The following is a 16,323-nucleotide window of genomic DNA, read 5'->3' on the forward strand; positions in this document are numbered from 1 at the left end:
CACTGGGAGCACTGAGAACACTGGGAGCACTGGGAACACTGGGAACACTGGGAGCACTGGGAGCACTGGGAACACTGGGAACACTGGGAGCACTGGGAACACTGAGAACACTGGGAGCACTGGGAGTAAGAGGGAGCACTGGGAGCGTCCCAGTAACAGTCTGGACTCTGTGTCTTTCAGGGGAAAGGGGACATGGTGACTCACTGGTTGGAGGGGAAAAAGACATCTCTGGTCTCCAAGGACGCCGGCCCCGACGTCAAGACAACCAAACTGGTCACCACGGAGACGGAGGCGGAGAGAGAGCGGGAGCTGCACTCGTCCGTACCCGGGTTTCTGGGCGACGACGCCCTCCTGGACCCAGACTGATCCCCGAAAATCCTCCTCAGTCCTCTTCAGTGTTTGTCCACAGCCTGCAGGGTTAAAAATAAAGAACAAAATAATAATAATAATTAATAAAATAAAATAAAATAAAATATGTTATTATCACTGCACATCAAAAACAGGGCTTTGTTTAGACTGATCTGTTATTTAAACTATATTTAATATTATTTTTGTCATAAACCCACAAAATATTTCCAATATTTCATGTACAGAAATGTCCAGAAAAATAACTTACAGATAACTTAAATGAATCAATTATGATAAATACATCAATCATCAATAATCAAGAATAAATAGTCCATACAAAAATGAATAATAAAATAATTAATGCAGAAATAACATATAAATAAATGCATGAATACATTTTTAAATGAATACATAAATAAATATATAAACTACTATAGGAACAATTACATCAGTGAAAATTATTATTAAATAAATAATACACAATAATAATAATTAAATGCAATAATATAAATAAATATATATAATACATGCTGAAACAAAAGCAGACATATTTATAAGCATAAATAAATAAACAAAATAAATATGGAAATAAATAAATGCATAAATAAAAATCATGAAGGGAAATGAATATGGAAAATAATAAAAGACCCCCTAAATGAATAAAATGTGTTAATTAAACATGTATGAATAAACAACTTTAATTTATTTTTTGGACTTTTGCACATTTATGTATTTATGTATTTCTATGTCTGTCTGTAAACTCTGTATTTATTTATTCTTTGATTTATTTCATTTATTCATAATTGAATTAATTAATTTGTACCTTTGCCATTTTTTGGTCCTCCTTATATTTCAAAACATATTTTTTTGTTTTGTGTCAAGTTACAGAAATTTTAATTTAAACAATTTATTTAGATTTTAAAATATTTCTACTCTTACAGCAAAATCAAATTTAATTTGCATAAAGAGTACTTTTACTTCTGCTCCCCGAAGTGTTTGAATGAATATTGAATCCAGTGTTGATTAGTGATTATTGATTATTGATTAGTGATTATTAATTATTGTTTATTGATTATTGATGTTTGTTGTGCTCGCTGCTTAATGTGGTTAGAGTTTAACCGTTCGTGTTCTTGTTCGTTTTGGGTCTCAGTTTTTTTAAAGTGTCTAAAATTGATCTGAAGTTGCAGAGCTGGTATGGACAGTGAGGACACGTGGAGGACGAGGACGTGCGCATTCATTCATTCATTCATTCATTCATTCATTCATTCATTCATTCATTCATTCACTCATTCATTCATTTAAAGAGCTCAAATAAAGAAAACCTGCCTCTCTGATGGCGTGCTGAATGCTGCTCAGACCGGTCCTCGGAATATTCATGAGACGCCGTCCAACAGATGGACGAGCTGAAGAGACGACGGGAGCCGTTTGTTTGTTTGACCCTCAAAGCTCCCTTACTCGCCTGAAATTATTAAAAAAAACATTATTAAAATCATAATCATTAAAATCTTAATCATTAAAATCTTAATCATTAAAATCATAATCATTAAAATCATAATCATTAAAATCTTAATCATTAAAATCATAATCATTAAAATCTTAATCATTAAAATCATAATCATTAAAATCATAATCATTAAAATCTTAATCATTAAAATCATAATCATTAAAATCTTAATCATTAAAATCATAATCATTAAAATCATAATCATTAAAATCATAATCATTAAAATCATAATCATTAACTGCTCTGATTTCACTGATTTGATTGTTTTAAGGACCAAACGCTGATTTAAAGATTCAGATAATAAATTATGATCAAAACAGTTTTGTTTACGTTTGATTCCAATCTGAAGATGCTTCAGTTATTCTGGTGTCGTGTGTGTGTGTGTGTGTGTGTGAGTGTGAGTGTGTGTTTTGGCTCATCTGCTCGAGTGGTTTGAATACGAGCGCAGCTGCAACCGTCAGCTCACTTTTTTTTCCATTAACTAACACACACACACACACACACACACAAACATCTACACACACACACACACACACACACACACACACTCACACACACACACACACACACACACACACACACACACACACACACACACACACACACACACACACACACACACACACACACACACATACAAACATCTACACACACACACACTCACACACACACTCACACACACACGCGCGCGCAAACATCCACACACAAACATCCACACACACACACAATATCAGCTGACTGATTGTTAAATTAACCCTTTACAACATGAGCGAGTTGAGGGATTTGCAGTAAAGCTAATTATTATTATTTGTTGTTTTTTGCAAACACAAAAAATTTCTAAGAAAAACTAAATCACCAAAATCTTTTTTGTTAAATTACATATAAACACAATTTTTTCAACAACAAAAAAATCATCACCAAAGAAAAAGGCTAAAGTCTCTAAAAGACGCTAAATGTTTAAAGAAAAAACAGCTGATTTGTTTTTCAGGGTCAGCGTCACTTTATTCTGAAATCCATTTGATTTTATTGTTTTAAGCCAACGTGACATTTACGCTCTGTCAAATAAAACCGATTATGTGGTCTTTACCCCGAAGCACCAACCTTAAATTACACACACATATATACATATATATATATATATATATATATGTGTGTGTGTGTGTGTGTGTGTGTGTGTGTGTGTACATACATATACATGTATATATATAATGTCTCTATATATATGTATATATATATAGAGAGAGAGAGACATTATATATATACATGTATATATAATGTCTCTATATATATACATACATATATAGAGACATTATATATACATATATATGTATATATATAATGTCTATATATATATATATGTATATATATATATAGAGAGAGACATTATATATATACATATACATGTATATATATAATGTCTCTATATATATATATATATATATATCATCTGTAATCAAACTCACTTAAAAGGTGAAACAGATTCAAAGTTTTATGATTATTTTAATAATTGAAGATATTTTCATCAGACACGATGTTTTTCTGTGAAAGCAGCAGCAGAGGCTGGACTTTAATTACACCTGACAGAGCGAGTGTGTGTGTGTGTGTGTGTGTGTGTGTGTGTGTGTGTGTGTGTGTGTGTGTGTGGAGTGTTTTTGTTAATTGAATGAGTACTCACCTAAAGAGCCTCTCTCTCTCTCTCTCTCTCTGATGATCGTTGAGCTCGCTCGCCCGCTCGTGTCCGTCCATCATTAACACATCTGAGGACACACACACACACACACACACACACACACACACATCAAACAGCAGCTCAGCGTTACACAAGCGTGTGTGTGTGTGTGTGATTCAGAGCTGTTAGTTACTGAATACATCACAGGACACACACACACAGAGACACACACACACACACATACAGAGACACACACACACACACACACACACAGAGACACACACACACACACACACACACACACACACACACACAGAGACACACACACACACACACACACACACACACACACACACACACACACAGAGACACACACACAGAGACAGAGACACACACACACACACACACACAGGCTCTCGTGTCTCATTCAGACGGCGCTCTTTGTTCAGACTGAATCTGGTTCGTTCGTGTGAAGAAAACAAGACTCGACGCCGAATATCTGCAAAATCTCTTTAATATAAAAACGCATCAAATACATCAAAATAAAGTACAAATACCACACATTAGACAAATCAAAATAAAGTACAAATACCACACAACATACTCCCGAACGCAGCCGTCTGCGGCCGCGTGTCCTCCGATTATTGTTTGTCCTGCAGACGTCTGCGTGAGTTGGGTTTTCCTCGACGCTCTCCGTTTCTCTCTGACTTCAGTTATTTTATTCGGAGCTTTTTTGTGCAGATTTGTTTGTTTGTGGGAACTGATCGATCTCCGTGTGGACGAGAGGACGACACACAGAGCGTCCCCAGGAATCCTTGTCTCGTGTCTTCATGTCTCGTTGTCTCCGGTGGGTCGTCACAGGTCCTGGTTCAGGTCCGAGTCGGAGGCTCGGGTCTCTGAGAGTCCGGATCCGTCAGCCTGAGACAAAAACAACAACAACCGTTTATTTTGTCTGAATAATCCGAGGGTGAAATTTCCATTTTAGTTCTGCAGGTTCTTTGATCCAGAAATCAAACGCTGTGCAGCTCCGGACTTCAGATTAAAAACGTTTCAGACAAAATTCGGTTTTAGATTTATTTTAAACACGTAGAAAAGAAACGAGAAAAATGATTCCACAAACCTTACAACCTTCCCGCTGAACGGCGTCTGAATGTTTCCTGATATCAGCTTATTTTTAGCCTTAAACATTATCTATATTTGTGGTTACTTTGTTTATTTTGACCTTTATTTCACTTTTATTTCTTTTTCATTCACAGCGTGTATATTTTTTATGTACTTTTCCTCAGTACTTCTGCTTATTCTTACTGTCTTGCTGCTTTGAGGTGCTACCTGTACTATTGTTCTGTTTGGGGTTATTATATTTTATTTGGTTTTCTGTAATTTTACTATAATAACTGTACATTTCTGCAGCTTCATAAGCCCACTGTCACTGTGCACTCACTGCCTCTGACACCAGACTGAACCGATGCACTGAATAAAGTTTAAGGTCAGGCTGAAGTTCTGAAAAAATCTCTGTTTAAAGTAGACATATATATATTTATACATACATACTTAGAAAAAAAAGTTATCTGCTTTCTATTTGCTCTGTGTACTATTCGCTTGTTTCAGAAAAAAAAAAGAAATTATTTTTATTAAGAAAGTACTTAAGTATAAAAAGCAAAGCAAACGTTGTTATAGTTTCTGTTATAATATCAGCTGATTAATCATGATTAAAATGAAACTTCAGAATATAAACTGAACACTCTTGTTTGTAGTTTGTGCGTAAACACTCACCTGTACGAGCCGACCAATGAGCTGTCAGTGCTGCTGCAGGAGGGCGGGCCTCTCCTCCAGCAGCCAATGAGCTGCGACCCTGCTGGCGTAGATCACGTACGACCAGGACAAGACGACGACGGCGAGCAGCAGCTGAGAGACAGGAGACGAAATTATTACATCACCATATAACATTACATCATGAAATCTGAGTTTACATTTTTTTAAAAATTTGTGATCTGTCAAAAAGAAATAAAAAAGTGGCGTTTTTTTCTTTAAAATGTATTTTTAATTTACTTTAAAAATTATTTAAAATTAAAACAAATTAATTAATTTCTTTCAGAAGAAATACAGCACGTTTTTCTTTTTCCTGAGGATTTATTTGGGATTTGTCCAAGAAAAAAATAGCGACTTTATTTCTTTTTTAAAATGTTGACTTTTTTAGAAAATAATTAAGCATTTTTGGTGCTTTTTTTTTTTTTTAAAAAACATGTTTTCTTTAAATAAAATATGTTTTTTTCTTTGTTTTCTTTGGGTGATCTGTTAAATGAAAACTTTAAGATCTTTTGTCATTAATAATGTTTGCCTTTTTTTCTCCTTTAAACACTTTTGGTGATTTTTCGAAGAAAACATGCAGGTTTGGAAAACATTTACAACAACGAGCCGATTTATCAGCATGATGTTCACATCGTGTTTCTGTTCCAAAAAAGTTCCAGGACTTTTCCAAAACTTTCAGGGTATATTTTGTTTCAGGAAACGTTTCCAGGCCTGGAAATGGCTACTTGCAGATTGCCATGATATCTGCCAGGACTTTTCCAGGTTTTCCATGACCGTGCAGACAGTGAAATGACAACATTTTCTTTCGTGATTTCAGTGATTTGATCCAAACACTTTTGTTTTCTCACGTTAACTTAACTCACCGCACAATAACACAAACTAACGTTAACTCACCGCACAATAACACAAACTAACGTTAACTCACCGCACAATAACGCAAACTAACGTTAACTCACCGCACAATAACGCAAACTAACGTTAACTCACCGCACAATAACACAAACTAACGTTAACTCACCGCACAATAACACAAACTAACGTTAACTCACCGCACAATAACGCAAACTAACGTTAACTCACCGCACAATAACACAAACTAACATTAACTCACCGCACAATAACACAAACTAACATTAACTCACCGCACAATAACGCAAACTAACGTTAACTCACCGCACAATAACACAAACTAACGTTAACTCACCGCACAATAACACAAACTAACGTTAACTCACCGCACAATAACGCAAACTAACGTTAACTCACCGCACAATAACACAAACTAACATTAACTCACCGCACAATAACACAAACTAACATTAACTCACCGCACAATAACGCAAACTAACGTTAACTCACCGCACAATAACACAAACTAACGTTAACTCACCGCACAATAACACAAACTAACGTTAACTCACCGCACAATAACGCAAACTAACGTTAACTCACCGCACAATAACGCAAACTAACGTTAACTCACCGCACAATAACGCAAACTAACGTTAACTCACCGCACAATAACGCAAACTAACGTTAACTCACCGCACAATAACAAAAACTAACGTTAACTCACCGCACAATAACACAAACTAACGACATTTTAACAGAAACGTTCAGATTTCAGCTTATTTTAAACCGTTAAACAGGCGAACTAGCTGTTAGCTAGCCGTTAGCATCCCGGTAACAAAGAGTTAACGTTTAACGGAGAGCGCGTGCAGTGACCGTACCGCGGAGTAGATCCGGTCCAGGTCCCGTCTGCTGAGCGTCGCCATCTTATTATTTCATCTTTAACGTTTAAATTCAACATTTAACGACAGTTTGTCGTTAGCTGTTAGCTTCGGTTTGTTTATACCGCGTCTTCTTCTTCTGCTGCTGCTGCTGCTTCCGCTTCCTCCTCTTCTTCTTCTGTGTGTTTTTAGATGCAGACTGATGCTCACAGCGCCGCCTGCTGCTCCGGAATACCGCCCGTAAATATTTAAATACACCGACCAGCGGCGGAGAGTTACTGCAGTCAAAGTACTAATACTACGCTGTAAAAATACTGTAGTATTTTGTTAAATTTCAGACTCAATCGAGAGTTGAACGTTTATTTAAAGTGAAACAGTTTAACCGACATGGAGCCGTCTGACCGACAACAGGAAGAGGTCTCACTCTGATTTATTTGTCTTCTTTTTCACAGCTGTATATATATGTATATGTATATATATGTATGTGTATATATATATATATATATATATATATATATATATATATATATATATATATATATATATATATATATATATATATATATATATATATATATATATATAGTGTGTGTGTGTGTGTGTGTGTGTGTGTGTGTTCGGACCTTTTGTGAATATACAAAATTAAAAAGTACTCCGTTACTTTGGGTCTTTTCTGGTGTTTTCGTTTGAGTTAGTTTCTTCGTTTTTTACGATCTTTGGCTCAACAAAAAAAAACCTTCCCATCAGCCCCCGCGGCATCGTCCAGCTGTGTTTCTCCGGTGTAACGGACGCTGGTGTCTCCGGTCGTACCGGGAGTCTCGGTGTGAACGGGTCGGAGCAGCCCGGTGCCCGGTGAGCTCGCGGACGGCGGATGCCGCTCACGGTGCGGACTTCTGGCCGGCGGCGGAGAAAAACCCCGGATGAGGAGCGACCTGCGGAGTCCTCGGCTCAGGTCCGCGCAGCTAGTCGCGTTAGCATGCTAACAGGCTAACCTGTCGGTGTGTTTTACCGGAGCTCCGGTACCTACCGACACCGCTGCCGGTGGTCCCCGGTGTCGGTGTTCCTCGCGGGAAGACAGAAATATTTCATTTTAAACAAACTGATAAAATCAGAGATCATTGATGCTAACAGAGCTATGTGTTTGCATGCTAATCTGTTAGCAGCTAGCTCGTCCAGCAGTCAGCCTCTGTGGAGGAAGTATTCAGCTCCTTTATTAAAATACCTCAACTACACTGTAAAAATACCTTTACATACTTTCTTTTATATCCCGAATCAGTGAGAAGACTGAGTGTAACTTAAGTACGTTAAAATATTATGTTCTGTCGTGAACGGTACTTTGCTGGCAGTGTAACTAAAGTAAAATATCAGATTTCATAACGGAGTTTGGTCAAATCATCTCTGACACTTTAATCTGTGAGCGGCTATTCAACTGTGAGGTACGTCTTTGATGTCCACGGAGAACAAACTTATAAAATCACGTTACTCTTATTTATATACATCATTCTATGTCATATTTTCTGTAAATGACTCGGACCAGATTAGAGGAGCGTACTGCAGTAAAAGCACTAAGACTACACTGTAAAAACACTCTTGCTTATATAATTTGTATCCCGAATGACTGAGAACATTGTATTATACCCGGTTAGATTTAAAGTTTCTATTCTTCTTTGAATTATACTTTTTTTGGCAGCACATCAGAAATCAAATGTGAGGTTTTCTAATGGAGTTCGGTGAACTGATGACACATTAGCGTGATTTTGCTCAGAGAGGACAGCCTGTCAGCGTTCATTCAGAGAGAATAAGCACACAAAACATTCATGTTACAGTTTTATATACTCTGTACTACACAATGTAGTTTCTGTGTGTGATTCAGGCTGAAATGGGAAAGCATTTCTGAAAAAAAATTGTTTTCTTAACAAAATAGCCAAATCTTTTCTTACAAAAAAAACTAACAAAAAAAGTTTTCAAAATTCCTAAAAAAATTCAAAGAAAGAAAAAGTTTTAAAAAGAAAAGTCATTCAAAGAAAGGAAAAAGGATCACCGATTTTTTTTTCTTGAAAAGAAAAGAAACAAAAAAGCATCAAAAATTTGAACCAATGAGGAATATCGATAGTTTAGTCTTAAAGTCATGGAAAAGTCCTGGAAAGTTTTTGGGTAAAATGTGTGTAAAACATGTAAATCTGAAGTTAAATTAAAGCTATTAGTAAATTACCACATTTAGTAAATTACTCTTTTTTAAAAGTTTAAATGCGTCGCAGGAAATAAAATCTCAAACCGCCACTCACTCACGGATCCCACTGGTTGTGTTGCAGGTGATGGCGCCCACACGGATGAAGCTGCGAGTGCGTCGCCGTGACAATCCGGCGGCAGGAGCTGCAGCAGGAGGCGGGCAGTCGGAGGGGGAGCGCAGCAGGGAGAGCAGCGGGCGCAGCAACAGGAGGAAAACCACCGCCGCCGCCGCTGCCTCCTCGTCTCCTCCTCCCTCCTCCTCCTCCTCGGCCTCAGCGCGGGCGGTGATGGCGGCGGAGGAGGCGTCTCCGGACTCCAAGTGTCCGATCTGCCTGGACCGCTTCAACAACCTGGCGTACCTGGACCGCTGCCTGCACCGCTTCTGCTTCCCGTGCATCCAGGAGTGGTCGCACAATAAGGCCGAGTGTCCGCTCTGCAAGCAGCCCTTCGCCTCCATCCTGCACTCGGTCCGCGCCGAGGACGACTTCAAGGAGTACACGCTGCGCCCGCCGCCCCCCAACAGCAGCGTCGCAGCCACTGTGGCCATGGTGGCGGCCATGGCGTCTGCAGCGAGGAGCGACCACCAGATGAGGCTGATGCTGCGGAGGCACAGAGGGCCGGACGGCGAGGAGACAACCACAAGGAGGCGGCAAAGGGAGCGAGGCGGGCGGGGCCGCAGAGCGGGGGTGTGGGAGTGGTACCTGGATTCTCCTCCTGTGGCGCTCCCTCCTCTCCCTCATGCCGCCGCCGTCTCTCCGGTGGTGGCAGAAGACAGCGAGGAGGGCGAGGAACTGGAGGAGCAGAGGGTGAGAGGTGGGGCCGAGTTGGCGGAGCGTGGCGTGATCTTTGAGGGGCTGACAGGACTCGGGGGGGGCGTGGTGCCCGTGGGCCCCAATGACCGGGCGTCACGGCGGCTGATGACCCGGCTGGTTGCAAGGCAGCGGCTGCAGCGGGAGGGCGGGACGGTGCGTCGGCTGAGGGAGCGAGAGACTGTAGCGTTCCGCCGCGCTCTCTACCGGAGTGGCATCCGGGTCCGTGGCGTCGCCGGGATGAACAGTAATGAGCAGCAGCGCGACATCACCGCAGACAGCTTCCGCCGGAGCCCCACCCACCTGAACAGGCTCCGCCCCTGGCTGCGTCGGGAGCTCACCGTGCTGTATGGCGCCCACGGCTCACTGGTCGACATTGTCCAGCGTATTATCATGGCAAGGCTCGCCCGCCACGGCCTGGAGGACACGCCCACCATAGAAGAAGAGCTGCGACCTTTCCTGCTGGCGCGCACCGACCATTTCCTGCACGAGCTAGTCAGCTTCGCCCGCTCGCCGCTCAGCCTGGAGAGTTACGACCTGCAGGCGGTCTACGAGCCGCCGGCCGCCGCCATGGAGCTTGACGGGACAAGCTCCTCCACCGACAGCAGCTCCGTCATCGCCATCTCAGAGGGCGAGGGGGAGGAGGGGCTGCCGGAGGGGCACTCGGAGGAGCGGCTGGCGGGGAGGCAGGGCACCGCCCATGATGATGTCATCCAATCAGGGAGCTGCCTCAGCCTATCAGCATGGGACGATGAGACGCCGGGCCCCTCCTACTCCTCTGCCGAGCCGTCGTGCTCGCTCGCCGCACCGGCCTTCAGCCCTGCCCCACAGGAGACGGGCGGCGAGGAGGCGGCAGGGGAGAAGCGTGAGGAGGAGGAGGAGTGTCTGATCGTAGGCTACAAAAAGCCGATGGCGGAGCGCACGCCGGAGCTGGTGCAGCTGTCCTCCGACACCGAGGAGGAGGAGGAGGAGGAGGAGAAGAAGAAGGAGGAGAACATTGCTGAGAAACCGCCTCCGCTCCCCGCCACCACTCCCCCCCTCTCCTATCTACCCACAATCCCCCCTTCCACGTCCGCCGCCTTCAGCCGCGAGCAGGCCGAGGAGAAAGACAGCGAGCAGCGTTCATGTGCACGCTCCTGGTCGGTCAGCTCAGGGAGGAACTCGGTGTGCACGCTCAGCCCAGCGACGCCCGGGGAGGGTGAGCGGCGGCGCTGGAGAGACAGGAAGTCGTGTGGCGAGGCAGCGAGGGAGAAGAGGAGGAAAAAGAAGAGGAGGAGGAGAGGGCGGGAGAGGAGCGGCGAGCGTTTGAGGAGGAGCGGTACCCTCTGCAACCCAAATCGCTCCATCTACCCGGCGCTGATGCGTCAGCGTTCGCCTTCGCCGTTTCACTCCAGCGTGGACTCTGGCTCGCCGCTGCCGCCCAGCCCCCCCGACTCCAGCTGGGAGTACCCGTGCTCCCAGCTCTCCCCGCTCGCCTCCTCCGTCTCCTCGCACTCCTTCTCCTCCTCCCCGCAGCCATCGTCTCCCACAGCGCCGGCGCCATCGCTGTCTCCCCACCGCGGCGAGAAACCCGGCGGGAAGAGGAAGTACAAGAGCCGTCACCTGGACAGCAACGCCAAGGACCCGACCTGGAGGCCGAGCAGCAGCCGCCGCCACGGGAGGAGGAGCGAGCGGGCAGAGAAGGAGAGGAGGAGGAGGAGCAGGGACAGAGGGAGGAGACGAGAGCGGCAGAAGAGGGATGGCGAGAGGTGAGAGGACACACTTCCTGTTAGCATTCTGTCAAAATAAAATGTCTCTGTGTTGAGACGTGTCTCCTGTTCTTTTCCAGCAGCAGGAGGAGCAGAGACGAGAGGAGTCCCAGCGTGGAGATCATCTACGAGGGCACCATCACCGCCAATGACACGCAGTCCCCCGCACGCAAACGCCGCCGGAAACGCCACCGCAACACGCAACACAGCAGGTACGACCGCTCGCCACCACGAACCGAAACTTCAACGACACACACAGCATTCACACGGTCACGGACTGATGACGAGGACCGATGGTCATTTCAGACAATGTCTTATATCGAAACTTTGCCTTAAAGTCCTGCGCAGTTATTTGTAAAAATGCGTGAACTCTGATCGTACTGCGGAGTCGCTCTGGTGGAATTTTTTTGGTGGCGCCATCGAGACAGTTTTTCATAACCAAACACGAAACCCCGAAAATGTTAAATTCCTGTTGAGTCTTTGAGCTCCTTCAGCCCTCAGACATGAGATTAATGTCCTCAAATAATAAACGAGTTGTTTTTAAACAGTCGACGAGAGATCTGGTTAAATGTGTGTGACGTCACGAATGAACGTATTAACACGCCACCCTGTCTGTGTCCCGCAGCTCGCCAGTCATCATCACCCTGGACAGCGACAGCAGCCACGACAACGTCAACAAGCACGACATCAGCAGCAGCAGCAGTCCAATCAGCAGCCAGCAGACCGTCGACTTCTCCGACCTCCCTGCGCTCCCATTGGTGCACTCTGCTGGCGTGGGCGGAGCCTTGAACGCAGAAATCGGCGAGCTTCCCGTCAACATCCTGGACCGCGGGTCTGATGGGTCGGAGACGGAGACGGCGGGTCCCATCGCCATCGACAATAGCGACGTGGACGTGGAGGAGAGCGGCTCTCTGCCAGGGACGGACGACGATAAAGGACCAATGAGAACAGCCGAGAGGAAGCCAGCTGCCAATCAGAGAGGAGGAGGAGCTGTCGACGGCAGCGCTCAGCCAGTTGCCAAAAGAGATGCCGAGGTGTCCGACTGCCGTCTGCTCGCCACTATCACTAACGACCTGCAGGGAATCGCCGTGCCAAAATGTGACGCCGATGTGAATGCCGAGCCGAGTCGTTCATGGCGTTTTCAAAATCTAGCTTCGCCTGACGAGCAACAGTCTGACGATATTAGAGACAAAAATCGTGGCTTTAACTCGCGGACATGTCGCACCTCCTTCCCACTGCCACCTCCTCACGGGCAGCTGAAGGAGGTCGGAGCGGAGGTCAAGGATGTGCCTCCGCTCCTTAAACGGGCCAGTCCCGTGAGGTCATACAACAGAAACACGCCGCCACCGCTAAAACACAAAGACGCTGGGAGTCCACACCTGGCGCCCGGATCTCCCGTTGGCCTGCACTCGCCTCACGCTGCTGCTGGTGCTGGTGCTGATTCAGCTCACATTGACCTCCATACAAACTCCCCTAATGACTCTTGTTTGGATGCTGACCTGCTGAAAGATAATAGCCCCATCCCGCCCATTTCAACGCTAAAAAGACATTTTATGAGCGCCATGGCCTTGAGAGGAGAGCTGGCTCTGACCAGTAGCGTTTCAGCCAATGACAGACCATCTTCTTGCAAAATAGCACCCATTGACTCCCAGTCAACAGCTTCTTTTGAACTCGGAGAAGCAACACTCGGCATTCATTCCACGAGCCATAAACCTCCCATTGACTCTCATTCAGCTGCGCCTTCTAAACTTGGAGCACTGAGTGTCAGCATGCATTCCTCAAGTCGCAAATCTCCCATTGACTCCCATTTTTCTTTTGGGTCTGAAAATAGTTCTACGAGTGCTGATTGTGTTTCAAACATGGACATCAGTTCCTTTCTGTCTTCAAAGTTTAACTCTGGTCGTGACAGCACAAAGGAAACATCATCTTTTGCTCATAGATCTTCACCACCCATTAACTTGCGTCCTGTGAATTCTTTATCTCCCATTGATTTCCATTTGGCCAAGACTGGCTGGTTCAAAGAGAAGCCAGCTCACACTGACTCTACCTCCAGGAGAAAGACTCTGAGCCCAAATTCCAGTCGGGCAGCAACTGTTGATCTCCATCCTTCTACAAGTGTTTCTGCTGAAGGCGCAGGCGGTTACAATTTCTCAGGCGTCAACAGTAACGACACATCACCTCCTGTTTTTGTTTCTTCAACCGTTGACTCCCATTCCTCCAGTCAGAGAGAGAGCTTGCCACCCTGTAGAGTTAGCTCAGTGCCAACAGCTCCCAGTGACAGGTCATCACCCATTGATGTGCATCCTAGAAGCCCCAAAATTAGCCTTGACCATTCTTCAAGTGCAACTTCAGATGAACTGATGGACATCAATCGTAGGGAAAGATTGCCCATAAGTCACCCGCCACCCATTGAGTGGCATCATACAAATCCTGTGCTGCCTGCTGATGTGCATTCTCCTCTCTCTGTCAGCACCCTTATGGACAAAAACTTGAACCACACAGCCTCCGCTACCTTCCAGACTTCACACAAAAAGTGCAGTTCACAGTCTAAACCAACCGTTGACTCCCACTCAAAACTCCTCCGCCTCACTGACTCCCATTTAAAACCTTGCAACCACTTTGACCCCCGATGCGACCCACAGCTCCCCATTGACGCCTGCTCAAAACCCACTCTCCCCATTGACTCTCAGCCAGAATCTCAGCCACCGCCTATTGACTCTCATCCAAAAAAACCCTGGAGAGACTTTCAGCCCCCCACAGACAATCACACCACGTCTTCCCCTCGGTCTGTCCACCACCAGTGGAGCTCCGACTCCTCCGTTGACGCCCATTCAGACTCTCAGTCGCCCGTTGACGAGCGCTCGGCCGGCGGCGTCTGGAACACACACACGCATTCTGCCACGTAACACACAGACACACACACCGGACTCAAGAGATCAATGTTTTAAAGACTTCTTGTAGAAAATGAGATGAAAGAACCGCTGACTTTCTTTTTTACCTGTTTTTTTGTTTCTGAGATAATTTGTGCTGATTGAAGATTTGACCTCTTTCTGACACGAAGCCGTCTGACGTGCAAAGTCCGAATCTTTATTTTCACACGTGACTCGTTTGGTTTTTGTGCGGCTGATAAATTTTGGAAACATTCGATAACATTTTTACATTTTTACATTTGTACATTTCTAATTGGCAGACAAGAATGGAGCAATAAACCAAATTAACCCTTTGAAACCTGAACAAATTACCTTTTTTGTAAAACACATGGGAAAAAGAGCAACTAAAGGAGAAGGAACCCAAAATTTGGCTAAATAAATAAATAGAAAGTACAAAAAATACTAAAACAAATAGAAGAAAAGAAACTAAGAAATCGAATTAAAAACAAGAAAAAAAACAAGGAAAAGACCTGAAATAATATCAATAATTCCACAAAATGATTTTACACACATAATTATGATTATTTTAAATATAGTTATTTGGACAATGTTTTTTATTTTTTTACTTTTTTTAAGGCTACTAATTTCTTGAAATTTTCTTTTTTTTTTCTTTCTTTGCAAAGTTGCTGATTGCATTTTTTCTTGCATTGTCAAAAGAAAGCAAACTGATTCTCTCGGATTTCGAGGGTCTAAATACTAAATAGAACACATGAAAAGTGACGTGGCTCCAGGTTTCAAAGGGTTAAATTGATGAAATAAAGTTTCAAACTGTAACTTAATATGATCATAAATGGAGAAAATATGATTTAAAAAATGACACATTTTGGATATTGTGGGAGGTAAACACAAAGTGACATCACGCTGGAAATATCTCTCAGATGTTATTAATGTGCAGTGTGACGCTGCTGTGTGTGTGTGTGTGTGTGTGTGTGTGTGTGTGTGTGTGTGTGTAAAATGTAGGAAAACCTCATGAGTCAAAGAATAAAGGTTTGGTCAGAAAGTGAGTCGCTGTTTTGATGAATTTACATTCAGACTGATGAATAACTTGGTGCCACTTTATAATAAAAATGAAGTGAATTTTCGGTAGCAGGTGGACACTCTTACCTTCCACTTCTAGAAAAACCAGCAGAATATCTCGACCAAAATCCGTTTTAGAGCTGAAACGATAAGTAATTTAATCAATCAGTCGATAGACAGAATATCAATAAAACCAGATTTCAATAATCACTTAATCACGTCATGTTTTAAACCAAAATGTTAGCGACCGTCTCATTATTGCTGCTTTCATATTCACATATTTTGTTGTGTTTTTTACTGCAGAGCCCAAAAGGTGATTTTTTTTTTTAGTTTTTTGTTGCGCACATAAGATAGTTACCTTGTGGGAACAAATTATCATGAAAAAAAGAAATATGTAAAAGTTTAAAAGAATGTTTTCTCATGGTTAAATTTGTCAAAACTATGCTAAAAATAAGCTTAGCATCATTATAGGTTTGACAGCATAAAGCAAAAATAACAATATGAAGAGTACAAACACCACGCAGATCTCC

The 16,323-nt window shown here is 43.5% G+C and overlaps 2 protein-coding genes and 1 long non-coding RNA gene across 4 annotated transcripts in view; 2 read left to right on the forward strand and 1 right to left on the reverse strand.

Annotated features, from left to right (window-relative positions):
* Positions 1-379, forward strand: part of LOC121966457 (atrial natriuretic peptide receptor 1) — a 15,895-nt gene extending 15,516 nt beyond the window's left edge. The window contains exon 23 of the mRNA XM_088074049.1: positions 181-379. Within this exon, the coding sequence (XP_087930175.1) occupies positions 181-366 (186 nt within the window). The 3' untranslated portion in view covers positions 367-379. The remainder of the gene's footprint in view (positions 1-180) is intronic.
* Positions 380-4,017: 3,638 nt separating this feature from the next.
* On the reverse strand, positions 4,018-7,223 carry LOC121966643 (uncharacterized). Its single transcript, XR_015775678.1, has 3 exons — positions 7,061-7,223; positions 5,295-5,426; positions 4,018-4,439 (listed from the first exon to the last, which is right to left on the reverse strand). It is a non-coding gene; the product is annotated as an uncharacterized LOC121966643 (long non-coding RNA).
* Positions 7,224-7,738: 515 nt separating this feature from the next.
* Positions 7,739-15,862, forward strand: LOC121962074 (uncharacterized). Of its 2 annotated transcripts, none has more exons than XM_088073386.1 (4): positions 7,739-8,012; positions 9,373-11,846; positions 11,930-12,058; positions 12,472-15,862. In XM_088073386.1, the coding sequence occupies exons 1-4, from the start codon at positions 7,932-7,934 to the stop codon at positions 14,750-14,752; spliced, it is 4,965 nt and encodes a 1,654-aa protein (XP_087929512.1). In that variant the 5' UTR covers positions 7,739-7,931; the 3' UTR covers positions 14,753-15,862. The 2 variants fall into 2 exon arrangements, with proteins under 2 accessions (XP_087929512.1, XP_087929511.1); XM_088073385.1 differs by having other exon boundaries at positions 7,740-8,012; positions 11,927-12,058.
* Positions 15,863-16,323: the final 461 nt, after the last annotated feature.

The sequence above is a fragment of the Plectropomus leopardus genome, chromosome 23, assembly GCF_026936395.1.
Source record: "Plectropomus leopardus strain MGB_pleo_1.0 chromosome 23, ASM2693639v1, whole genome shotgun sequence".
Classification (NCBI taxonomy): Eukaryota; Metazoa; Chordata; class Actinopteri; order Perciformes; family Serranidae; genus Plectropomus; species Plectropomus leopardus.